Source organism: Tyto alba, unplaced genomic scaffold (assembly GCF_018691265.1).
Source record: "Tyto alba isolate M040663 unplaced genomic scaffold, T.alba_DEE_v4.0 Super-Scaffold_16, whole genome shotgun sequence".
In the NCBI taxonomy this organism is placed as follows: domain Eukaryota; kingdom Metazoa; phylum Chordata; class Aves; order Strigiformes; family Tytonidae; genus Tyto; species Tyto alba.
In genome coordinates, this window is record NW_024881278.1 from 16,980,495 (window position 1) to 17,007,948 (window position 27,454).

Below are 27,454 nucleotides of genomic sequence, written 5' to 3' on the forward strand. Positions count from 1 at the left end.
ATTTGCAGGGGTTGGAAGTGAACAACATTGATGACTGCTCTGTGTGGATATTAGCTATGCCAGGACTCATTTCACAAGAATGAGGAGTTTGTCATTTTAAGTTGTGCAGCGTGTTGTATGCCAGATGTCTTCTGCCTTCCTCCCTGGAGACAGCTACCGAGCCAGCTCTGAACAGATGTGGCCCTACAGACCACCTTCTTCTGGAAGCATCAGATAGTCAAAACACTTTTACGGCCTTCAAACAATTTATTTCTCTCTTTAAAACAAAGCACACACACAAAAAGCCCTATCTCTGCTAGGAAGCAGCCTCCAGCTCTTTTGTCCTGCTCAGCTTGCAAACCCAGGAGAACCTGCCTCGCAGCTGCAGAACTGGGAGCTCTTCCCTCCCTGTTTTAGCAGGGAAGATGCTGTGGTGCAGTAGCATCAGGCACAACAAGGATATTCCACCACCACTCGCAAAGTGTTTCCCCTAACAGCAGGCTGAAGAAAAGCAAGATGATGTTTGCTGGATTTTTGTTTTTGGTTTTGTTTTTTTTTTTTTTTTTTTCCCCCCCATAGGCCAACTCATGCTTTCCTTGCTGAAAAAAGTTAGCACAATTAATGGGAAGTGAAATTAGGCCAGAGGGTAAGAGACATGGGGAAGAGCTGACCCTGTGCCTTCTCTTATTAAACAAAACTTTGTTGCTTTGCATGCAATCCATAGAATATTAAACTCTACATACTCTGGAGTTGGCTTGAAGCCTAACAAAACTGGAACCACCCCATCCTTATTGGCTTTATATAGATAGGTACAGAAATATACAAAGTTGAGATGATTCATGCTCTCTGGAATGAAGGGCAGCAGCTCAGCTTTGCTTTAGCAGAGATATTCATGGGAGCAGGCAAAACAGACTGAGTACTCTGGTGGCTGGGAAAAGCTGCTGAAGGTTGTTCTTGGTAGCTATCAAAAAGAAAGAACGTTATTCAAAAAGTGGGTAGGAAGGCAGGTAAGACAGCTGATCCCACCCCTGAGAGAGGAGACTGGGAGGTGTCTGAGCCAAACAGGGTTTAGCTATTCTTTGAACTACTAGTCAATTAAAACAAAACTTGTGAAATAAATCAGCCACCAAATGCCTGAAATTAAAATATACCACTCCGACCTGCCATTAGAGCCCTGAGCTTATTTCTCTTTTGGAGGAAGCTGCTAATTTAAATTATTCAATGAGTTTCTCCACATATGGCATAACCAAAGGACAAGGCAATGGCAAGGTGCAGTATCAAAAAACTATCCAATATATATAAAGATCTGAGTATTATGCTTCTTAAAAAGCAAGAAATGCTCTCCACCTATAGGCAAAAAGTACTGCTATGTGCTCTAAACGAAATGGAAGCTCAAGGTATTTTTAGCAACATCATTATATCAAATACACAAGTGGCACTTCAGTGCTTTAACACATTACTTCAAAAATGCACAAATAAAATTCATAAACACCCAAATGTTCTAGAAATATTCTGAAAGTATTTTGACATTTTTAATAATGACCTCAGGATGTTGTAGTTCCTAAGAAAAACTATTTTCCAAAAGTTTGATCTCAGGCAGAGACTGGTGATATCAAAGTAGAGAACAACTGTAGATTTAAGGGTGCTGATGTAATTTTCCCACACGAAGTAAACTGAACACTGTAGACAGAAAGCAATGTCAGATTAGAGTATTATGCTGCTTCATAGACTCAAAATTCATTGTAGTGTATTTTTGTATGGCACTAATGAGATGCCAGCTCTTGCTGAACAGCTATACAGATGTCTAGCCTTCAGAAGCTGGGATAACCGTATGTCAAACTTCTGTGGTTTTGTCACTTGATATTTTGGGTGTATGCCTTCATTTGTGATAATAAATATCAGGCCACGTACTAATGTCTCCTCAGATATCTAATATGTTTAACACTCAAAACAGCTTGAAAACCTAAACACTTCTGCTGTTAGCTTTGAGTTCTCCTCAAAGAATTATGCTACAACTTATACCAGATGAATAGGCTAGTGATAACACAACCATTGCCAGGTGTTAGGATGGGTTTCTCTGCCATTTCTATGTATATTTTATATCCTGCAGTATACACGAAGTTCAAACCCTCTCCCCTCCTCAATGCCTTTGTTAGAAAAATCTAAATCCACTGTCCTACCACACATTTCAATGCTGAAGACTGAAAATTTGAAAGTCACTCCTAATTGTATCTTGCATGTAAGCAGGTACAAAGAAAGGTTTGTATGCAAGACATCTGTAGAAACAGACAGAATAGTACTATGTATTTTCAGTATCAATTAATAGGCCCCAAGGCATTTTCTTCACATAGCAAATGGGGAAATGTGATAGCAAAATTAAACAAACGACACCACACCAGCCAGCCAGTCTGGAACAGTGAAGGCAGCAGAAATCGACTCCAGCCTCCCATTTAGAACACCTTAAACACAATGCACTTCCTTCTGTATGCACATGCTTATACAGAATATACTCTTTATTATGTATGTTAGCTTTTGTACCTTTGCAACCAAACAACTAATTAGGAGAAAATGCTGTAGCTTAAAGCCAACAGTGTTATGCTGACAGATAGCTTCCAGAATTTGGTACTGTTACAGTATGCACTTAAGAGGAAGGGCTTTTGTTTGACCCTCTACAGACCTGTGGCATTAGCATTATAGCTGACTAAACCCACGGGATGTATCTTAGAGGTCCAGCTCCTTACTGAAAAAGGCCAGAACACCAGAACTGCAAAAGAAGCAACACTGAATACAATTCTGTGTGGTATCACTAGAAAAGCCCTCTCTCCTCCAACAAAAACAACAGCAATGACTGTCCTTTCCTCTCTTACCAGTCTCTTACCTTATACAACTTCAGACTTGCAATGGAAAAAACATACATACATACGTAAATATATATATAAAAATATAAAAGCCAATCAGTAGGGTCAAGTCTCTCTTTTTAAATTATGTTTCCAAAGTTGTCTCCAATCAAACTAATGCTTCAAGACCAGAACTATCACATTAAAGGTTACTTTTCTTTATTATCTACAAAACCCTTTCTGGCTAAAGTAGTAAAGAGACTATATGAGTCCGATAACTTTACAAGGTGACGGCATTTCTGTGTTTATTGTAAGCCATTTCTATTGCGAATTGCTAACAACTTTTCAAAGTGCAACACTGATTTGGAAATGCAAGCACACTAATACATCAATTGCCATGACTAATGTATAAACTTTTAATGACCTTGGCAAAATCTTTCTTTCATTGGGCAGGTGCCACTATTTTGACTGTACAAAATGTTTTGGAAATATGTTGAAAATTATACATGTTTTGGAAAATATTTCAGGATTTCAGTATAGCAAATGAAGCTATATTAAATAAAAGTTTGACACAGAGGAGAAAACACTCCAAAGTTGTGCAAGTTTGTTTTTTTTTTTTTTTTTAAAAAAAAAGAAATATCCTCCAAGTGTTGTACATTCACAGAATGCTGACTTTTTATCCAAACAAAGTTAAGAAGATAAAACATTATCTTGAATGGTTTTCAGTTTCATTCAGTCACTGTCATCTTCTTGTTTCAGACCACCTCCTTGTTCAATACTGCCCTCTCCATCGCTTTCCTTGTCCCAGTCTTTCATAGATGCTCCCATCATGAAGTCATCACGCAGTATATTCCACCCTGGCCCCTCTTCAGATTTCACTTTACCCTGAATGATGGGAAGAGAAAAGGAAACAGAGGAAAATGAGATGAATGTGGAAGGCAGTAAAAGATGGAAGCTCTTCATGCAATCAAAATAATAGCTCTCACACTCTTACAATTTGCACAGGCAGACCTGCTGAGGGCTCGATCTTTATGCAAATGGTACACAGAGACATGCAGGACAATTATAAATGACTTGATGCTAAAAAGCAAACTTGTTTTACTCAACCAATAAAAGAAATATGGAAACAAAACAATTATTCCTCATGGATGAAACAGTCAACCCTGGGCATGGCTTCCTTTATTAAAATCTTTCTTGGCAATCAGAATGGATTCATGATATCATTTATTAACCCCCAGGTGCTGCTTCATTAGAACACTTTTTGGCACATTTCTAAAACACAAATATGGATTTAATAAAGGCTTAAAAAACCTCAAATTAAATATTAAACATATTCCGCGATACATGAACCAAATCCCCTTTATGTGGATTATTACCTCACTACCTGAGCTTGTCATGTGATGCAAAGCTGACTCTAAAAGAAACAAAGTTGATCTACGCTTAGCAAGCCAACAACACCTTATTTCAAATTTCCTACCTCTTGAAAGTGGATAAACTGAGGCCACACTACATGGACTGGTGAACAATACAGAAAAGTGACAGGAGTGTAGTTTTAGGGTTAGCACTGAAAACAGTGCTCGGTTGCAATTCAAATTGATGACAGATCATATCTGGGCAGTGCAACAGCCCCATCCTGTGGCAGCAGTTTTAAATAACAGCTTGAAGCTATTCCCACTTAGTGAAGGAAAATACTAAAACCTGTTCAACGTACTGAAGAAGGATTTCAGTACTTTAAGTCATAGTAGCAAAATACTTCTGAAGAACAACGTGGCTCAGTGTCCAGCAGGCAAGCAAAAAATTGTCCTATCAAAGTGGAATCAGGGGCACTGAAAATAATAATTTATTTTTTGCAGGGTTTTGAAACAAAGTTAATAATACAGGCATCTCAGGTGTTTTCCCCACTGCCCTGCTCAAAAGGACAGACCTCAACTGACTCACCCTAGTTTAAGCAATTACCAACTCCTGATACCCTACAGTGGATGGGGGCCACTGGTTACAGCACCCTCTGCCAATGCAGATTTGCCTACCAGATGCAAAACCCACAGTATATGTATGAACGCTGTGGACATTTGTCCATGCCTCTTCTTTGTCATGCATCTAGAAATATGCGATATGTAAAACCACAGCATATTTAAGCTGATGTCTGTGCAATCTTTGGGAGAGTGCAGCATATAGAATTTAATAGCAGGAGAAATGAGGAACAGAGAATGCAGGCCCGTCACTGTAAATCTAACACACTGTATCAAAACAAGAGAAGTTAGCTGAGTGTAAAAAGTCTGACAAACAAGATATGTATTTTTAATAGGTAATCAAAGGAGAAATGCTGAATGTGACTTCTGCAGTTCCTTCTGAAAGACTATTCTCACAAAAAGAGGGTAACAAGTCTTAACACGTTCCTTCCCAAAAGGAATTTCCCAGGCCCCAGTTCAAGAAAAAGAGAAACTCTACAGCTGTTCCTCAAGATGTTTGCGCTGTGTTTTGTTTTGGGTTGTGTTTTTTTTTTTTTTTTTTTGTCTTCACAGCTGCTCTCATTAATGCCAACTCCTAAGAGTACCTCTCACATCCCAGCAACCCCCTTCTTCCCCAAGGTATGACTCCTAACCACCTTCCACTCTTGCAGTGAGTCACTTCAAATGCTATACCCAGTAAAGCCTGAAATCATCTCAGACAGGGTAATCAATTACCTGGAATTAAAGAGTTACAGATAAACTATGTCCCTAGACAGACCTTAAGATGTTCACATGGGAATAATTTGTATTAGTACAAACACAGGTACTATGTTCTGGGACACAAAGGGAGGGTACCTTTTTATTTTTTTCCCCATTTTAAAATGTATTTCAGTTGTTTTATATGCTTACCTTTGCAGAGTAGAAAAAGGTCAAAGAGATTACAAAAGTCATGAAGCTTTTTCTTTTTTAAACCCAGACCTTTTAGAAATCACTGTTTAAACACGCCACAACATTAAATTTGAAATACCTAAATGGAAAAATCCCATCTTCCTTACAAAAAATTCGATTTTATTATTTTCAATAATAATAAAACCAACAGAGATTCCTTTTTTTTCCTCCCTGAGATGCGCAGAACAGGGTTTTTGTTTTTTGTTTTTTTTTTTTTTTTTTTTTTTTTTTTTTTTTTTGAACAGTACAGAAGCAGTAATTATTGGCAGCAATGACAGTGAAAGGCTCAGGGTTTGAAAAGCCCAGCGCTCAAATTCATCACAAGCTACTACTCAGCAATCATTAGCCCTTCTTTCTGGTTATGTCAAGCGAACAACAGGACAAAAGCAGGACCTCAACAAAAGAGGGATGCTGATCCTACATAGCATTACTCACTATGTAAGTCACCACAAAGGTTTGAATAGAGCTTTACAACAAGATGAAGAAGAAAATCAGAGGTAGCATGTCTGTGCCTCAAAGATGAAGATTAAATGCTTGAAAGCAAATATTTAATCAATTTTAAGCGTGATCTCAAGTGAAGAAAACCCCACATTTAATATCTTCATTCCTAAGTCATTTACTGCCCTATTTTCCCCTCAGAATAAAAACTCCCCAAACGTATTGTATCACAAAACATTCTTGGAGTCTTAAGAAAATATGCAGCAAGACTATTTGTATAACTAACAATTAGTTCAACTGTAACATCGCTTCCCAACTTGCTTTATGTAAGAATGTTAATACACTTGGATTTTCAATGCCATAATCTGGTTTCATCTAAATAAAACAAAACTGATTCTTGGCATGTGGAAAATAAACCAGCTTTCATTCTATACAACTGCTTTTGAACTTCCAGTCAGCTGCTCATCCACATCTCCCACATTTCACTACAACACTGAAGTCCCCTTTGAACATCCCCAACAAAAACAAAGCAGGCTATATAAATATTAGTGTGTAATCCTACATGAAGTGGATCCTTTAGTAAGGCAAGGAGTGAAAAATTCCTGTGTTGCTTTTCTCCTCTCCTTTTTTGGATGGGTTTGTTCTTTGGCTGAAGGTGTGGCAACCTATTTCAAAAGATCTGAGGCAGCAGTTTGTGAAGTATCTCAGGAGTCACTGGTACATTGTGATGCGCTTGTTACCATGAGCTGAAAATAAGAGAGACCAAAATGCACAGTGTGGTGACGGTAGTGTAGATACTTATTTGCTGGGACAGACCAGTTGTCCAGCTGAAATGAGATCATACAAATAAAACAAACACCATCTTGCCTGCTTGGTGCACCATCTAAGCTAGTACAGCCTTAGCTCAAGTCTGCCGCAAGTAGGGCTCTGTAGTGGGGACATACTTCCCAAACTAATTCCGGTTTGAGGACATACCCTCTAAAATCTGCACAAGATGAACTGAAATCCTTAGCCAAGTCCTAATAAAACCACCCACCTACCCACCAACAAAGCTTAGGTCTGTCAACTAGAACAAACAGCCATCTGTTGCAGGATGTGGGTTGGAATTGCCTCCTGGATGCTTCTGGAGGAATTGGTCTGTGAAAGCCCTGTGGCATCAGCAGCAGCTATATGATCAAGGTCAAGTTAGGAACCTCCCTGGTTTTGTTCACTTCTTTACCACTGCACAACTTTGGGGTACATAATTCACTCTTAATAAATGAAATTACAGTAAGTATCTTCCACTGAGACCTGCCAAACTCAACACTGGAGTTGTGGCAAGCTGCACTGCCACTCAGGTGGGAGATTGATCCTCTCTACCCCCTTCTGAAGTTGTCAGAAGCAGCACCAGGATATGTGTAACTGCACATAGCTGCTTCAGCCTGCAAACAAGCGCCTTAGCGCAAAGCCTGCTTCCTTTGAAAACTTAAGGGAATTAAATTCAGTTTAAGTCACAGGTTGCTGTCATTTACATGTGTTGCTTTACTGGCACAGCAACATCCTAAAACCAGGGCAGGAAAGTTTGTCAGTTTTTCAGAACCCTATGCATAAGCAGACCAAAGTACCATAATGCTTTATTGGTAAGTAACAGCATTAAAAGATGTGTCTTGAAACCCGAGTGCGCAGATTAAAGATGGCATTTCACTCTGCTTTCCACTAGCTCGTGTCACTTGAACATACCCCAGTTCCTGCATCTGCAAAACAGCAAACATACCTACATTACTGCAGAGGTTCCCCTACAGCCTGTGTCCGGAAGACAGTAGCTGCAGGGTATTAACAAATTAACATTTTTTCAGACCTAGGAATTACAATCAGCACACTGGGCTCCCACGCCTCTGCTCCATGCACAAGATGAAATGCCAGAGCTTGCAGGGGCATCTCTCTATTTACCATCACATACAATAAACGTTTATTTGTACCTGTCAGGGAAGGAATTTCTAACATAAATATCTCTCAAGCAACAACTTTAAGCCCTGAGAAAACAATTCTAACACGTCTAATTAATTTGAACTGCCCCCCCAGGTTCCTCCGTTTTACTCAATACAAACATCTAAGACCTTGAAATACAGGGAGGCTTTTGTCATGACGAAGAAGTTAAAAGAGTAACTGCCAAAATGCATTCTCGCATATATCTGACAGTTACCTTCCCTGCTAGTCTGCATCTTGCTCTGAATGACTGCTGCTATTCTGTTTCTTATCTCCAAGCAAGTCTATTTAAACCTAGCTCAAAAAAATACCCACCATAGGCATACACTGAGGTGTGTTAAATCTCAAAAAAAAAAAATTCAAAAACATCTCTTGGTAGAAGATGGTGAAGAAATGGAAAACAAAGAACACCAGCATAGTAATTTCTCCTAAATTTGTTTTCAGGAATATCCAAGATCACAGGTTAAGAAAATAAGGTTCCTCTAGGCTGGGAAGAAATAAAGAAAACTGCAACTAAGTATCTAAAGGAGCAATGTAAGCAGAAAACAAAATGTAATGATTTTTACAGAAAAATGATACTTGGTTTTAGGTATCAGTGGTGCTTGTCACTTTGTCTGGTTTGAATTATGGTGAGATCCTGACTATGAGAAAGGTTCTGATGTACTCCTGAACCCAAACAAATACCCACAGATCTGGAAACTGAGACTATATCCTATATTGCTACTATCTCAAACTTCTGAGCTGAAGTCTTACAGCAACTCACTTTGGAAGCATTTTCAAGCTTGCAGAACATGCAAGCCGTACAACAGAAGTCTATTCTGCTGAAGCATAATTCTGTACAATCATTTATACCTTAGGGTGAGAGTTATTCAATACTCATTTGCATCCTCTCTCTGAATGAGAAATTAGACCGACTGAACTAAATTGCCTTGGTATATTCAAAGTGACACTATACTGTGGATATCAACAGCGGCACAGGAGATTTACTCAGACCACAAGGTCTCTTGTGCACACCAGAATCTGCACTAGCATTTCTAGTAAATAAATCTAAGAATTACATTTTTTTTACAGTGTGTTTTGAAACCTGATGTTCCTGTTCAAACTTCTCTGCAAGTAACACACTGGAATTATTACTACAAGCACAACAAATACTGATTTTCATTTTAAACACAGCCAGAAGACCACCCAGAGCTTAATGACTTGCATGAGGAATCTCCCCATCTTCTCATCCTCCTCTAGGGTTTACTACAACTGGGGATGTGTGAATGAGAAGGAATGCTTTGGGTTGGCACACAGAGGCTTCAACATGCCCCAACCTTAGAGGGGTCAGAACTGAATTACAGAATTTCTAAAAATAAGCAATCATCTGGACTTAAGCAAAGAAGAAAAATCATTAGCATTGTTATTAAATGCTCACTTGCAAAGAAGAATCACAGAAAGATCTTATGAGAGAACAGATTTCCTCAGCATTAGTTCATCAGAAATCTCATAGATCAGTATTTCTGTCAGAAAAAGCAAAACTCTTAAGAATTCAAGTGTAACACAGGGCCCTTCTGCACACAGGGTGCTCTGGAACTCCTCAGCCCGTGCTGTGTTCCAGCTCTGATAGCAGCCGTCTTGGAAATTCTTCCACTGCACATGGAATTTGACCACATGATGCTGCAAAACACTGGCTGGCCATACTGGCATCGAGATTCCCTTTACACATATTAATGAGATGACAAACAGCATGGGCATGCTACACCCAGGAGCTACTCACAGAAAATAAAAACTCATAAATTAAAACCTCACCTGAAAATAAGCCTCACCTAATGATACAATCTTCTAGTTAAGTTACAACACATGTATGAACTGTTACCTTTACCCATACTAACAATTCCCCCTGTGGAATATATTCTGTAATTTATAATTCATGTTCTGTAAAATACAAGAAAAAATGTCAATATTGTGAATATCAAGTAATTACTTCACTGTCTTTCCAACTGTCAAGCCAAAACACTCCACTAACAAAAAAGAAAAAAGGTCCATAAGTAAGCATTTTTAAATAGGAACCGAATAAAAATTAGCTCAAGGTAGACTGCAAATTATTACAGAGAAGAAACCTGGAAAGAGAGAAATAGCACTTTCCATGTATTAGGCTATCATGCAACACATTGGGACAGAAAGTTTCCAGACAGTATACACTTTCAGTATGCCATCACTGCTCATTTTCAGTCATAGCTGTTTTTACCTCCTGTAAAAACAAAACTGCTTCATCATACTCATCTACATGTTTTCACCTTCACATCTGCAATGCCTGTTTATCAGCTGTTACACTACTGATGGTGAAATTAGTATGCCTACCATACTGGCTACTACTGTCTTAATAGTACTGCTATCTATCTGTTAGTTAACAGTAATACTGTTAACCATCACCTGTTACTCCTACCCTTTCTTCATCTGTAAGTCTCCACACTGCTTTCGTATTTCATCTGCTTGAAGGATAAGATCCTTAGAGCAAAGACTGCATAGCACTAACATAAATTAATCCTTGACATAAAGACCCAATGAGTATTGTGGTTGAAAACAACATATGATCAAGACTTTTGTATTTAAAGCAACGTATGTTACACTTTCATTGTTTATCAGACAAAAATTTGTATAGCAAGTTTTGGTATTCAGAGTAGCTGAATCATAATTCTGACTTGGAAAAGACAATGCCGTCCGTCAGAAAGAACAGCTTTCCATGCTAGCTAATCACGAGCCTCAAGTAACCAGTCTGCAAAATATTGTTCATTTTGTACCAAAAAGCATACTGGTTAATTACCAAGAGCAAACTTATATGGATGACTCGTTACCAGTTTCCATTGTTATTCCTAAAAGGAAAATAATGAACTGGGAAGTTTTCCATTTGGACAGGATTCAAAATAAAGGAAGAAAGAACTTTTCTAGATACTTAGCATTTCAACCCTGAAAGAAATGCCACACAACTTCTTACAAGTGATAAAAAAAAAGACTTCTCTCCATCAGCTGGTCCTACATTTCTTAATGTGTATTTCCTGCAATAATTAAGACATGACAGAGTTTAAAGATCAGCCTAAACATTACACAGATGCACAACATCCTTGTTGCAAGTTGCATGGCTCCCAAACCATTGAGTTGTATCTGGAAAATATGCAGATACAGCAAGAGTTCCTAGTAAAAAGCATCCAGTCAAGACTAAGGCCTTAAACGTGCTATCTCTCAGAAGTACTAATGTCTTTCGACTGTCTAGACAAACATTTTCGAGTCACAACAGATTTTTCTCAGATGTCACCCATTTATGCAAGACACTTATGCATCATCTCAGCTGGGCACCTAAAATTTTCTCCAGGTTTTTAGAAAAGCTTGCCTGTTGGCACAGTAAGGAAACATTCAGGCCCACAGCTGTTTGCAGCATTTTTTGATCCTTTTTTAGAATAAATTAGCAGTTTGCATATTTTTGAATAATCTGAATGTGACTCAGATTATTTCCTACAAATGATGCTTAAATTGTCCACTGTTTTTCATTATGATTCAGCAAGAGGCATAACACAGTGAGTCCCAAAAGCTTGTCTCAAATAACGAAGGCTACAGTAATGACCAAGTCCTTCATGTCCAGCAGTTAAGAAATCATCTCTCAGAGTAGCTGATGAGGAAGAAGCGGGGCTAATAAAAAGCCTCCTCTTCCTGACCAAGGATTTCCACTTACATTTGAGTCCCAAAAAAAGTACAGGGATGTAAAAAACTGAGGCAGGAGGGGGAGAGAGGAAAACAAAAACAAAACAAATTAGCTTTTGTGCATTTTTATTACTAAATATGAAATACTGAAGTTTTTATGACTACTAAGCAGCTTGTCTGGCTAATCCTCTCTACCCTTATTGCCCCTGTTTTTACTTAAAGAGCTTCTGCAACATATCCTAAATGTCTGAAAATCCAAGTCTTTTTGATGTCATATTCCTGTAATTTCCCCTCACATGGTTGTGGGTGAGTGGCAAGCTCATTAAAGAACAGACCATACCCCTCAAAACTCCCAGGCCGCTTTCTAAAATCAGTTTAAAACCGAAGAGGGAACATGTAAACTATCTGCAATCCCAATCCCTATTTTAGCCATCTGTTTACCCTTTCTCTGCATTTCCGACCCTTCCATCTCCTTCTACACTTCTGTATGAGTTTTCCCAATGCCTGCAGGTGGAGAAGAAATGACACAGACCACATGCAGAACACTGTCCAGGGTTCAGCAACAAACTGAAAAGAGGTCAGATCTTTCCAAGAAGACAGCTTTAGTGTAATTTTTAAACCTACTATTATTATAAAACCCCAAAACACGGTATTTTCTAAGCTTTCAGTACATTTCAAGCACTCATTAAAAACTGGCCAGATTTTCCCATAGAAAAGTACTGAATTCAGCAACCCTCTAACCATCGGAAGCTGGAAGCAGTTTGACCCACCACTCCTGAAAAGTCTATTTACTAAGATAAACCAATGAGTAGGTGCCCACAAAGGTCATTTATAATACACATCTGCTAATTCAACACTCTGGAAATCAGAACATTTTATACCTTAATAAAACTTCAAAGTAAGGGAATCACTTTTCAAGATAATTTCCCATAGAAAATGCTCAAGCAGGGGAAACAAACTGGTTCAGATAGACAAGCTCCACCTAATCTTTCTTACTTCCAGAGAACATTTTTTTTAGAAAACTGTATGAATCGTTTAGATATATTTTTCTCTAAGTACACTGCCCTGCCTATAACAGCTGCAAACAAAGCCAAAAGTGGAGAGCTGCTTTTACAAGGCTTCCAACTCAATTTAGCAGATAAAAGTCTAATAGGATTTGACTTTTTGTGCTTTGTATACTTACAGGAAGATCAAAAGAAGATGTATACCACAAGTTTTTCAAATGTGGTTGTTTTAGACATAGTTTTGCTGAAAAAAGTCTTGCAACATCTTCTGGGAAAACAGTACCTTCTGTACTAATAATCAAATAGCAAGGCAAGTTACTCTGAAATATGACAGATGAAGCTGTCCCAGTATTGCCTGACATTTCAATCACAAGTCCCTGTTTATGTTCGCATACAAAATTTGCCAAACTTCAACTGCTTCATTCTGAAGGCTTTTGTGATGTTTCAACTAAAATCACTTCATCCCTTTTCACAGAAAGACAAACTTAAAATATTTTGTCTATAGCTCTAAGGAAGAAAGAGACATTTCCTATAGGCATCCACTAAAACCTCGCATCATTCATTCTTTTTGAACTTAAAAATCAGTTAAGGATGTATTTTGGAGCTGCGAACATGTCTTTTGCTATCTCCATGGTCATTTTCCCTGATCCAGCCAAGTTATAAACATCTGGAGGACTGCCGTCTCCAAACCTGAGGTCATCATTTAAGTAGATACAATAGGCATTTTGTATCCAAATTCTCGTAAAGTATCTGTCCTCACTATCACATATTATCTGCATCATGGAGGACAGCATTAAACTGGGCCATGCACGACTCGTGATGACAAACAGGGAACTGGCCTTTCTGTGCGAGCAGCTGTCAGGGCTGCTCTTGCATCAGGCACCTGGACACCGGGCTGCGTGCTTGCCCCTCAGGTGCAGAACCTTCAGGAACATAAAACATGAAGAGGATGAAGAAAAAGAGGTTGATGGAAACAGAACGCAAAATCACAGTCTTTTTCCCTTCCTGACTTCCAATCAAGTACCTGAAAAAGACAGCAGAAAGGGAAATTTCAGGATAAAAGCACAGGGGAAAAGGGTGAACCTAGTGAAATACAGCCATCACACAGCCCTTAATCCTCTTATCTGGAGTTGAACTCACAGTGTCAAGTTCTTGATATCTATCAATCAAATACATATTTAAATATTGACAAAGACCTCCATCCCCATATTAACACAGGTATGTGTTAGCAGCTATGGCAACAGATAGGGAACTGAGCTTGTACATCTTAAAAACCTAACCCTGCTGATGACCCAAACTAGGTAAGTCAATACATCCTCCTGTAAACATATTTAAAGTAAAACTGTCACTATCGAACAACAACTAATACTGCACAACAACTCTTTACCTTAAAGAACACAAGAAATTTAGGATATAGCAAGCTGGTGTCAGGCTGCACTGCATTTATTCCTAAGGATAAAAATCAGAATACAGCATACAATTAGGTGGTCAGCAATATTTTGGTACAAAACCAAAAACTACATTAGAAGCATCAGCTCTAAACATATATGAGGTGACCTTCAAGAGAATACACACATATTTGGGAAAAGCAAATACAAATGCATGACTTATAAAGGAATCCAAATGAAAAGTTTGTGACGTGATGGGAAGACATTTATTAAAACTGGGAGAACACATCTACTCTGGCTGCAGCTGAACTAAATTAATACTTGGCTGCCCCCTCAAATCTGCTGGATTACATGCACGCCTGGTTACTCCTTCAATTAGTTCTATAAAACCAGCACACAACAGCTGTAGTAATAAGCTTCTGCTACTCTGCAATGTCATTATCACCTAAGAAAAAAGGTTTCCTTTTAAAAGAAGTGTTGATACACCTTACCAAATTTCTAGAAGTTGTCTATGCCTTCATCCATACTTCAGAAACAAGCTATTTCCTACAACTGGTTGAAGCAATTGTTCAGACTGCTGTCCCTCCAAACAGGTATATGGATTAAAAGAATCCTTTCTTTTCCTCCCCTTCCCCATTTCTACACTGTAGAAACTGGAAAAAAGCTGATCAACATGCCAATGGCCAGTACTTATGCAGCTGCAAGAAAAAGAAGGCAGTCACTCTCATAAGTTAGATTATCTGACTGTAACTTGTAAGCTGGAAAGCACATTTCTATCCCCCCCCATCTAACTTGAAAAATTAAAGCTCCCTTGCCACTTCTGCTGTCCCAGCAAGAACAGCAGTCAAAGTCAGAAGTGTAGTACTCCTCGTCCCCTTGAACAATCTTCAAACTACTGCTTACAATTTTTATGAAAATTACAAGTCCTATGAATAAAAGAAGAACCTACAAAAAACCTGACTCTAATCACTGTGTTTACAAATTACTTACCAAACACTAGGAGCTTTTATAAAATACACTTCAGGCAGAAGGAACTTTTCTGGAAAAGCATTTTATTTCAAGTCCCATATGAGCAATAGCTGATATGAAATAGCACTTTTATTATTCTCCTCTCATCTTGCTTCCCATCAATAAATTATTTTAGAATAGGTACTATTTTCAGACCCATACATCAATTATTTCCAGATGCCATCACAACACAGGAAGCAAATTTTACCCCCAAGTCATGTAGTCAGCACAGTTTACAGAAAAACTACCTTGCAGAATTTGGACCAAGGTTACTGAAATAGATGAGGAAATCCTGCTCTCCTACCACTGAAATGCTCTCCAACAAATCTGGTGTAAGAAAACTTACAAGTTGAAGAAAACACAGGGGATTCAGAAACCATGCTACAAAGGCCAAATTCAAAATTCAAGGTTGATGAGTGCAGGTTACGCCTGCCACAAAAAGTAACGTTCATGCCAGTTACTTATATGTTACTAGAAAACGTTTTACCCAGAAGTAATGCATTACAGGGAGTAGCATAAATGACAAGAAAAAGTCAAGACCAGAGCTTCTGGTACTGAACAACCCTCTTGTAACTGACATGCAGCAAGAGAGAAGAGTTGAGGCTGTTCAGGGAATGTTAACTCTTAATTTCTTCTGTTTCTTACAGTTAAGATTTCAAGACCTCATGTAATTCACTACATCAGCCAACATGTATGTGCAACTCTGATCAGAAACTTCATTCAACCCTGAAAGCAAAGATACTTCCCTAACCCATAACTTTAAGAGCACCCAGAAGTTTCTTCAAGACCTAAAGAAAACAAAGGATTCCTGCAAGGAATCCTTTACTGCCACTACCTACTTCTATATTTCTTCTAAAAAGAGGACTTCAGCCTCTAGGGCTGGAAAGATGACATCTCTGATATGTACCTTTTTACAACCGGTAGTTTAATAATGTTTCTTATAGTATGAAACAGGTGGGAAGCTGCAAGATACAACCAACACATACTGAAATTAAAATCTGGTCTGGAAGGACTGTGTTGAACAAGACCGAAAGCTCTCATGTGAGATGACTGACATCATCTACCTGGACGTGTGTAAAGCAAATGACACTGTCCTGCACAACATCCTTCTTTCTAAATTGGAGAGACATGGATTTGATGGATGGACCACTCGGTGGATAAGGAATTGGCTGGATGGTTGCACTCAAACAGTTGCAGTCAACGGCTCGATGTCCAAGTGGAGAGCAGTGACGAATGGTGTTCCTCGGGGGTCAGTGTTGGGACCAGCACTGTTTAACATCTTTGTTGGTGACAAGGGCAGTGGGACTGAGCACACCCTCAGCAAGCTCACCGACACCCAGCTCTGTGGCGCAGTTGACATGCTGGAGGGAAAGCATGCCATCCGGAGGGACCTGGATAGGCTTGAGGTGGGCCCGTGCAAACCTCATGAAGTTCAACAAGGCCAAGTACAAGGTCCTGCCCATGGGTCGGAGCAATCCCAAGCACAAATACAGGCTGGGAGATGAGTGGATTGAGAGCAGCCCTCCAGAGAAGGACTTGGGGGTATCAGTGGATGGAAAACTGTGAGCCAGCAATGTGCACTCGCAGCCCAGAAAGCCAACCTTGTCCTGGGCTGCATCAAGAGAAGTGTGGCCAGCAGGTCGAGGGAGGGGATTCTCCCCCTCTGCTCTGCTCTCATGAGACACCCCCCTACAGTGCTGCATCCAGCTCTGGGGCCCGCAACATCAGAAGGACATGGACTTGTTGGAGCCAGTTCAGAGAAGGACCACAAAGATGATCAGGGGATGAAGCCCTTCCCTTAAGAGGGCAGGCTGAGAGAGTTGGGGTTGTTCAGACTGGAGAAGAGAAGGCTCCGGGGAGATCTTGTAGTGACCTTCCAGTACTTAAAGAGGACCTATGGGAAAGCTGGGGAGAGACTCTTTATCAGGGGGTGTAGAGATAGGATGAGGCACAATGGTTTTAAACTGAAAGAGGGTAGATTTAGATTAGTTAGAAAGAAGAAATTATTTACTGTGAGGTTGGTGAGACACTGGCACAGGGTGCCCAGGGAAGCTGCGGCTGCCCCCTCCCTGGAAGGGTTCAAGGCCAGATCGGACGGGGCTTTGAGCAACCTGGTCTAGTGGAAGGTGTCCCTGCCCATGGCAGGCACAGGTTGGAAGAGATGATTTTTTAAGGTCCCTTCCAACCCAAGCCATACTATGATATCTCCCAATAAATGCTTCCCCAAACACCACCCACACAACAAACATTTTTTTTTTTTTTTAATAAAATTAATACATTTTTCTCCCACATTGCAAGGCTTTCAGATAAGGTGGTGAAGGGAGGGAAAACAGATGATCTTACTCAGAGGCAAGTATCACGTACAGTACCTTGGAAAAAAACGGAAAAATATTACACAAGTCAGCTGGCTCAGCAAGGATTAAGAAATACCTTGATAAATAGCTAATGATATGAAAGGTAAAACTTTTGGCTCCAGCTCAGAAAAGTAATTACTCCCATCTGGGCACACAAAACCCCAAGAAGGACTACAGTTTCACATGGCACAGGAAAATTTTCACAGCCTTAGAGTCTTTCTTTCATAGCTACATTGGGTGGGTGTTCCCCAAGTACTATTTAGGCCAATGGCTAAAGTATACAAAGACTATAAACAACGTTCTCACAGGGCACAGGTTACCCGTCCTTCCCATCAATGCATGAAGCTGATGGAAATAGAGAACAAACTTTAAGTGGTTGTGCTACCACGAAATCCCACTGATACAGATGGGCCTTTACCGCGTATTTAGTTTCTTTTTCTCACTCATACATATATCTGACTAAATAGTCAACCACAACAGAGCTTTATAAAGGGTTTCTTCAACAACCCCTGACATTTGGAAGAAGCCACCAAACTTTCGAAAATATGGCAGCAAATTTTGTATTCAAAAACAACTGCAGAGTAAGAAAAAGCATTTGCCCATTCTCAGAAATAGTCAAGTCTCCTTTCATAGTTCATAGCACAAAGCTTGAGACAAGAAATGTTTGCTTTCACTGGTAAAACTTTATTCTGCTGTTCTTCCTGATGATTGCTTCTTTTATGTGGGTGGGGTAGTGTTTTTATTGTTCTGGACTACATTTTAATTGATGGCAGACTGCCTGGAGTTTGGGATTGGCATCTCCTCCATTGTTTTTGTTGAGATAAATAAATGTATTTCTCCCCTCTTTTTAAAAAATTAAATACACGCCATACTCTCAACTGCTAAAAAGAAAGCAGGCTGCTACAAAAAACCCCACAAAACAAACAAAAGCTTTCAGATGGCACAAACAATCTACCAAACTCCAACTGCAAGGAATTCACCACCCAAAAGCTTCATTCCTGCTTACTACCCTCTGAAAAACCCTCAAAGACCAAGAAGCAGAGATACAGCACTGAAGGCCAGCAGTACTGCTCAGTGGCTAAATGTTAGTGTAATTCTGAGGAGGAGACTGAAGATCAGATTTTGGCCTCAACCTCAAGCATCAACAACTACAAGGATGGGAGCCTGCTAAATGGGTAAAATATGTTCTTGAGAGAAAATAAGAATAGGAACAGCTTTGAAAAGCAGTTATTAAAGAGTTTGGTTCAGTACTAAAAGGAGAGTCACTGAAACAAATGCAAGAAGGGAGAGAGGGAAGGGGGTGGTCTATCCAAGCAGAGATGGCTACTTTAAAAAAACAACCCAAAGCCCCAACCCCTTTTCCCAAACAAAAAAAACCCAAATCTACAAGTATAGCCTTATATTAACAAAAAAACTCCAAAAAATGTGAAGTTTTTGTTCAAAAGCAATGTGAAAGCAGCACCTACATCAATACTCAAAACTGACACTAACCAGCCAGCATCTAAAGCATCTCCATAGCACTTTTATGGAAATATGCTGTTATTGATGCTGCCAAAATAAGACTTTTTTTGCATTGTATAGAAACATTCAAAATGTATGTTTTCTGATGAAGTAATTAGTTAATTGCTCTGCTACAATCTGACACAAAGAAAAAAGGTCCCAGTTTTTGCTCAGCTATTGATTCAATGTCTACTACAGTAACAGTTGGCCCTGCTATCCCTACAATGTTCTGATATTCCTGGTAAGGGGGGAAAAAAAACAAAAAAACAAAAAAACAACCACACACAACCAAAACCCCACACGTGCATGGCCCCCACCCACCCACACAAGCAAGCTGGAATTATTTAAGGAGAAATAAAGTGTCAGCACCGAGCTAAATTGTTCTCATTATCCAAAGAATTTAAGAAATACTTTAATGTTACACTTGCATGAAAATTGTATGAGCTCTTCACGCCAGGCAGTGTTTCAGCATGCTCCCCAAGTGCACACAAACAAAAAACATATGACAAACTGTTGTCTCCCAACTGATTAAAGTATTTCTTCCTGGCACAGAAAAGCACTTAGTTAACTGCTGTGAGTCTCGGCCAACAGAAGTATTCCACCCACTACCAAGCACAAAGTTCAAACCTGAACACAAATACACTTCAAAAATGTGCAGCTTCTGAAATACGAGAAAGAGTATGTCTGAGCAACTTGTTTTCAACCCTGAGCTACTTGGTGAGTTGAAAGAACCGATAAAGATTTGGATGAGTCAAACTACACTGTGTCTCTCTTGAGCAAGTTTGGAAAAAGTGGAATGTGTTAAAATACTTCTTTCCAAAACATCGTAACAGCAATGAAGGCACATCAGCCTAACACACACACAGAATCAGGGAAAGAAAAGCCTGCATATAATGTTTAATATGCCTCAGTTTCCTTCTGTTGCAGTATTCAATTGTATGACAAAGCCTTCCAGTTCCAGATACCATAATCATCCAGAGAAAGTGAGTCTGAAATGCCCAAAACTCTAAGTACACACAAGGAATACACTGCGTAAGATGAAGAGCCCCCATGCCTTTAGCAATTTTAAAGAGCTGATAACTACTATTGGCCAAATGCTGAACGGCACAGCCCACTAAAATCTAGCATTTTGTTCCATGATTGGTGCAAAATCCAAGAAAAAAATCCAATTTTTCGTATTATTTTTTTAAACACATAGCTAAACCAAGTTATTGGTACACAAGGCTTGATGTCTTATCAGAATAACTTCCAGTGTATTTACCCTGATACTCAAAAAACAGGGAAAACAGGCTAAGAGTTACTTGCTCCCTTCTTAAGTAGTCTCAAAAAAACCCAGGCACTTGGATAACATCTGTTCTGAAGAGCAGGCACATTAACAGACAGTACTTATACTGAGAAGGTACTTTGTACGCATTTTTTTTCTCCCAGAAAAAGCCTACCTGTTTACTTTTTGTGGCCTTTCCAGCAGGACTCTTGCTTCCTTTAGCACCCTCCATGTTTCTTAAAACATTGATGAAATCTTTCTTTGAAACAGATGACAGCAGTTTAGCACGTTGCCTGTCAGAGCTCCCAGCTTTCTTCACCTTCTCATCAACTTTCTTTTGGTGCGTCCTGACAGCATTAAATAATTGTACAACACCTCTGGGGTGGGGAAAAAAACAACAAAAGAAGAAGTTTTTAACTCAAGTTCCCTTTAAAGAAATGAACCCTCTATCAAAGCAACTAATCAGTGCAGACGATGGATGACTTCTGGCTCCCCAAAATGGTCATGCAGAACCTCAAATCAGTTAGGAAGTAACATTTACTACAATGCAAAAGACTTATTGCTAGGAACCAGTAACAAACAAATCCACAAATAACTATTCAGACCCTAAAGTCAGCATGGTAACATGGCACTGAGATCAGCGCAAGAGCATGTTTCATTCCCAGAAACATATTACTTGTCCTATAATCAGTTATTAAATTCCTCAAGCAAGATCTTAAGAGCAGCTGAAGTAGGGGGACAAGGCAGTGGAATGAGGAAGGAGATACACAGACAGCACATCAAGGTATCCAACTAGTTCTGCGAGACCAAACTACCACAATGCAGAACAGGCAACTGAACTTAACAGAAGTGGATCTGGCGAATCCTCTGCAGAGGAGGAAAAAACAGGAGTAGAAACAACTGCTTTGCATTATTAAAGAATTAAATTACCAAAATGAGGGGATCCAACAAAGCACTTCTGCTAAGCAAACATTACATTCCCATCTAAATTTTTACTCTTTCATAAAGCTTCTGAAATCTTTTGTTGAACTTGATACTGTACAATGCAGACCTGTATATAAACCACTCGGCTCCGGCTAGTCAGTTCTTAAGAGTTCAATCTGATTGGAAACAGATTACCTGCGCAAGCCTTTTCTTCCCCTTTTTCTCCTTTTTGCAATATACATATAGTTAAGGAAAGCATTCAGAAAAAACTCTTACCTCGTGGCAATTCTCTGGAGATTTCTTTCTCTGTCTCGGTCTTTGACAACATCTGGCTTCACTCGGCACATCATTTCCCATTCCCGCCTTTTATTAAGCTGCATTATAAATATTGTTATGTGAAACAATATGCAGCATTTGAGAATGCAGCATACTCTGATAGAGTATGTAGCAAGAGGTAAAAAAAAAAAAGTAAATCAACAAAGCTCAGTTTGGTTTGAGGCTTAGGGGAGCTCCAATATGGGGCTGGACAACAGGTGTGAGGCAACTCTCCTGCAATGACACACCAGGGGCCAGAGTCAAATCTCAAAGAATCACTTGCCTTCTGTTACAAAAACTAGGAAAGAGTCACACCAGGGTGATACCTCTAGCTCAAGACAAGCAGAACAAGTCTAGAAGAACTCAAATGCTTTCACATGGACTACTACGGACAAGGAAATTATTCAAAGACAGCTTTCCACTACAAGACTTCACAAGGTGATCACAGAGAAATTTATACATAATAAAATCCTGGGTCTATCAAGACAGGTATGTCACACTTTGAACCTTGGGAATTGGACTTCCCCCACTCAATTAATCACGATACAGCTTGTAACCAACAGCGACACATGGCAAAGTCTGTAACCAGCAGAACTCAAACATCAGGAAGAGCAACAAGTGCCTACCGAACAACTCCTCTGCACAACACTGATTTTTGTCTGATTTTTGAAGCTCTTTCAAAACCAAACTGATCCACTTTCCCATTACCAGGGGCCAAAACACCAACAGCTTTTTTCTGCTACAATAGGAGAACACTGTATATTCCCAGACTCTGATTCAGAAGTAAGGTAGTGAAATATTCTGTCCTACCGCTTTCAACAATTTAACAGTATTCTAGGCCTGGTGATGTTGCATCAAGTCTGTTTTATGCAAGAAGTCTTTCATGGAATTTCAGAGTCCTCATCTTTATAATTCCAGGCAGACAACTACAAATTTGTGAGTTTATGGCCAAATTTTGGGCTTTTATCAAAAGAACTGCCCTATTGTAGCTTCCAGCAGCAAGAAATTAATAGGAGGCAGACTGTTCTCAAGTTTTTCTAAGGGTAAACAAGTCAATTTGGGGACCTGCAGCCCACCTCTGCTTTGCAGTACTCCCACATATTTACTGGATGAGAACAGGTATATAGGACAACCATAACTGAGCAGATGCTGTACTGAAACTCTCTGTATTTAAAAGGCAGGCCGTGGCCTAAACACAGCATGTCCCAGACTGTCAGGTGGATAACCTGTTCATCCTATTGAAACAGAACCAGTAAGATAAGACATTAGAACTATTAATGTATTTTTAGCCTGAAGGTAAATCAATCACAGCCTAGAATTAAAAGTTCCACTAAAGACACACAAACAAATGACTTAACTGCCAACATAGTTTTGTTGCCTTCATAACAGTTTCAGAACCAGAAGCAATTTAGGGCACGGACGCTGTAATAGAAAACTCCTACCAAGAAAATCATCGAGACAAGCAAACAATGATTCACAACCACATCAATGACTACTGCAATCTCAATCTAGAGGCCTTTGATTTTGGAAGTTGCAGCAGAATTTAAATGAAAGCAATTTTCTTCTCTTTCTCCCTCTCACTTTTGATGAGAGAGAACTATTTCAACTTGTAATGCCGACAAAATGAATTATACCCCAAATTAACAACAGCATTTAGAAAACTAAGCTTAAAGCAGATCCTTTCACCATCTCAACAACAAAAACACCCTAAGCTGACAGACTGGAACAGTTCTGCTGCCAAAGAACAGCCTGATGATGGCCCAGAAAAAGCAGTGAGGGAGAAAGCCCTACAGCGTGACTGTCTGGAAAGTAAAAAAATTGAAGCCATTTGACATCACTGTGGAGGAGGGATTCCAAAACTGAGACAGTCTCAGAGCACTCGCCCAAATCCCCACTGAGGGGATCTTGGATGTATCCCCCTGACTGTGACTGCACAACAAAATACTGCATCTTTTTCTCACCTTCATTCTCTTCTCCAGCCTTTCTTGTTTTAACTTTTCTCTCTCCTTCTCCAGTCTTTTATTCTTGGCCAAGATGGTAGACTTATTTTGTGGAATCTTTTTGTTGAGCACTTTTGCCATGGCATCTGCCCAGCCTGCACTTGGGCCAGATTTGGAGCTTGTTGCCTCTTCAACCACACGGCCAAGGGCTGCTGTTTCATCTTCATCATCACCATCCAGGGCTTCACCTCCTGAAGAATAGCTGTCTTCTGGAAGTCCTGAGCTTAACTCTGAATCTAGGGGTACAAAAAGGGAGCAAAAAAAAGTATCAGGAGTTCTGTTTCTAAGCTGGTGATAGATCCTTACTAATTTGCTCCATATGTAAATGTTATCTAAATTCAGGGCTGTGTACTGCTTGCTGTTACAATTAATTCCTCAAGCAGGAATACACCACCATAATGAATTTATTAGAAAGTATCCAGTGCAAGTCCTTGCTCATCTCAGTGATGATTTAAAATGATTTAAGAGGTTGGGTAAAAGGGAAAAGGCAGCCTTGGAAATTTATTATTAGATCAATTAATATTTTGATGTTTAGGAGTGGCAAGTTTGGGGAAAAAGACCCTGTATTTTCCAGTTCAAAAGTTATAATTTATAAATGCATATATACACACATATGTATGCAGATATGTATGTATGTACATGCTTATATACAAGCTGCAACAGTGACATCTAGTGTTTAAATGCAAACAGCCACACAGATTAAATTGGAGGTAAGGGGGGAATTTCTTACATGAAAGCAAAATCTGCTCAAGGAAAACAATGCCAGCAAAAATACTATTACCTAAACATCATGAACACAGAGGGGAGACTGCTTTGGGAAATAAAGGATCAAGAGAGTTGTCAGGTAGATCAAAAGACACCAGAGGCACTGAGCTTTTCTGGTATAAGTAACTGCTCAAGTTCTCAATACACAAATAAAACACCCCCAAATTCAAGTTTCCTTACACTATGCCCCTTTCAAAATGAAAAACAAAGAATTTTAAATAGTGAAGTTTGAAACTATGCATCAGCAAGACTAGGGAGAACAGCCACCTAGACAGCAAATCAAACACATAAAGAATCTACCACTTCCCTCCTTAGTCTGTTCAGTGAGTCAAATAGCAAAAATAATTAACTGCAGAGATGATTAACTAAATGAAACAGGCTGCAAGTTTAGGGTGTGCTAAAATATGTTTGGTTATTTCAGTGGATCCATTTTACCACATAATTAAGAGCAGAGCATACAAGTGTCCTGTCATTATTAACTACCATTCCACTAATACTTGTGTCACCTGAAAATTTTAAATTAATTACGTTATATACAACTTTCAAGGCTGCAAATCAAGTGCTAGATGAAGGAAGCTGATTTCTGACACCTCCACAGTCCCACCAGCATGGGGACAAATCCCACCAACTCTGAGATACCAGCTGACTGTTTGTCATCTACCTACCACTCACACTACTTTGAAGAGTATTTTAAAATCACAGTGTTAAGTACTACTGAGCCAAATGCTTTACTTTGTAAAGCACACTACTACATCCCATGAACTACCTTTTATCAACCAAATCATGAAGAGAATGAAGTCAGGACTGCCTCACATCTGTTTTCCATAAAACCATGCAGACAGCTATTAATGACATTCCTTATCAATGAATTGCCTATTTAATTACTTAAACATATACTCTGTTGCAAGACTAACTCTTTACTCTGCCTTCTCCAAGTGCCTTTTAGATCCAGCAAAAAAGCCTAACAGAGCAGCAAAACAGTGGTGTTAACCAACGTAAAACAAATCCTCTAACACCCAGGCATGTTTAGAGGCTTAGAGATCATTCAGTTATATCATCACGGAAAGAAGCAAGATTAAATGTTTACATCACAAATGTGGAAGAGAAATAGTTACTGAATGGTTGCTCATTATCTGTATCAATATGATTTTTACTATGACCAAGGTGAACGGAGTGTTGTGTCACGCTCCACACAGGATAAATTGGTTTGTTTTGTTTTTTTTTTTTTCCAGCAGTCCTTACTATAAATTGGAAATTCAGTAGTGGCAAATTTGTTCAACACATTCAGAAACTACTAATGGCATCCTCTTTATGATATCAGTATGTCTCCATAACCTGATTTCCAACAAAAAAAAAAAAAAAAAAAAAAAAAATTTCAAACCATTCCATGTAAATACACAGAAGTGTTACCACATCCTGGCTCCTCCATGTAAAACAATTTGTCAAGTTTTCACCCCTAAGCTTTGTCCGCGCTACAATATTGCTATCTAGTTTAAACAAGGAATTAATGCCTACTTGTGGCTGTATACATATAGGAACTAACAGCTACCAAAAGTCCAAACCTGAATTCCACACACTTCTTAGGGCCAACTTTCAGTTAGCCATCAAAAACACGAGACGTAAAAAGGCAAATTGAAAAAGCACATATTAGTCTCCTTTACATAATATTTTCTGCCAATAAAATGGGAGGATAGTGCTAGATAATACCAACAACATTTTGCTTTTAACAGTTACAGAAAGATGAACAGGGCTTCAACAACCAGCCATGACTTATTCTTTAATACATCAGAGGATCTGTTGACACCATGAGATAAAGCAAAGGTATTTCAAAGTAAATCAAGTAGATTAATTCTATCAGAATTAGGATCTCGGGCTCTATTCTGAACTGCAGATTGAAGCCTGGCACAGATTTAATATAAAAAATCCTAAATGGGGCAGGGGTAGAGATACGCATCTCTACACTTTATTCTTCTAAACTTGCTCAGTGATCTAGGTGTAGACATACTGCTAAAAACAACAGTCATTTAGAAATGAGTTCTGAAAGAAGCTCCCACACAAAGCTTCCCCTTGGGTTCAGTTCTGACCCTCAAACCAGACAGAACCACTGTGAGCTACGGCTCCAAATGGCCACAACCTTGACATCTCCCAAAATAGAGAGGGGGGAAAAAAAAAAAAAAATCCAATTACATTTTATAATTAAGAGGAGATCACAACTAGTTAGGTATACCATCACAACACACAAAGTGGCAAAAAACGAGTGGAGAATCACGTGTAAAGGCTGGAGTACGAGCGTGTTTACACTCTGTGTTACTGCAACCGGCGTGTCTCTCCGGTTTCCTTCAGAGCAGGAAGCAGCTCCCCGGCCCGCACGGACACAGACAGACACACAGCCCCCCGCACCCCGGAGCTCTGCCCAACCGCTCCCCCCACTCCAAGGAAGGGGTACCCCTGCGCCACACGGCAGCGGGGGGTATGCGGGTGGGCCCAGAGAACAAAGGAGCTGCCGCCGGCACAGCAGAGCCACCGAAAGCGACAGCACCGCGGAAACGCCACCCGCCCCGGCCCCGCTGCCCCCCCCCCAGAGCGGGCAGCGGCCCCGGCAGGCTCCCGCCGCCCCGCGCCAGCCGGGCCCAGCCCCCGGCTCCGACCCCGCAGGAGAGGAAGAAAGGAGGGCCCGCGGCCCACCGGCGGGCTCAGAAGGGGTAGAGAGGAGAGGCGTGGGGGCTGGCGAGGCCCTAGAAGCCCGTCTGAGCAGAGGGGGACCCAAGCCCCAGTCCCGTCGCCACCGGGGAAGCAGCGCCGTTACCGCTGTCCGCCTCCTCGCCCGCCGCAACCCCGCGCCCACGTGGGCCCGACACGGTGGCCGCCATCTTCCCAGCGTCCATCAGGGCCGCCTTCCCGCCCGGCCCCCGCTCCGCGCAACCGCGTTCCGGCTCCAAAGGTTCCGGGCAGGCGAGCGGCGGCGGTTTCCGGGACAAAGCAGGCGGGGCCTGCTGGGGTTTTTTTTACTGAACAAGCTGCAGGAGTGAAAAAAAATAAATCACGTCGAGAGGCCTGCCTAGGCGTGTCCCCTCCGTCAGGCTCCGGGAGGTCCGTCGGTGTCAGGCGGCTGCTACTTCCAGCACCGGGCAAAGCCCA

The 27,454-nt window shown here is 40.2% G+C and overlaps 1 protein-coding gene across 1 annotated transcript; it reads right to left on the reverse strand.

Moving 5' to 3' along the window:
* Positions 1–3,091: 3,091 nt before the first annotated feature.
* Positions 3,092–27,212, reverse strand: RRP15 (ribosomal RNA processing 15 homolog). The gene is made up of 5 exons (XM_032989460.2): positions 27,123–27,212; positions 23,513–23,787; positions 21,513–21,610; positions 20,488–20,689; positions 3,092–3,701 (listed from the first exon to the last, which is right to left on the reverse strand). Exons 1-5 carry the CDS (start codon positions 27,199–27,201, stop codon positions 3,549–3,551), a joined length of 807 nt encoding a protein of 268 aa, XP_032845351.1. The 5' UTR covers positions 27,202–27,212; the 3' UTR covers positions 3,092–3,548.
* Between the last annotated feature and the right edge of the window lie 242 nt (positions 27,213–27,454).

What these genes read in the sequence shown, in the direction of transcription:
- RRP15 (XM_032989460.2), bottom strand. Translation starts at nt 27,201, where the DNA reads ATGGACGCTGGGAAGATGGCGGCCACCGTGTCGGGCCCACGTGGGCGC. An exon ending in GGCTGGAGAAGAGAATGAAG is followed by an intron (nt 21,611 to 23,512) that starts GTGAGAAAAAGA and finishes TTTATAATGCAG; the next exon opens with CTTAATAAAAGGCGGGAATG. An exon ending in AGGCCACAAAAAGTAAACAG is followed by an intron (nt 3,702 to 20,487) that starts GTAGGCTTTTTC and finishes CCCATCATTCAG; the next exon opens with GGTAAAGTGAAATCTGAAGA.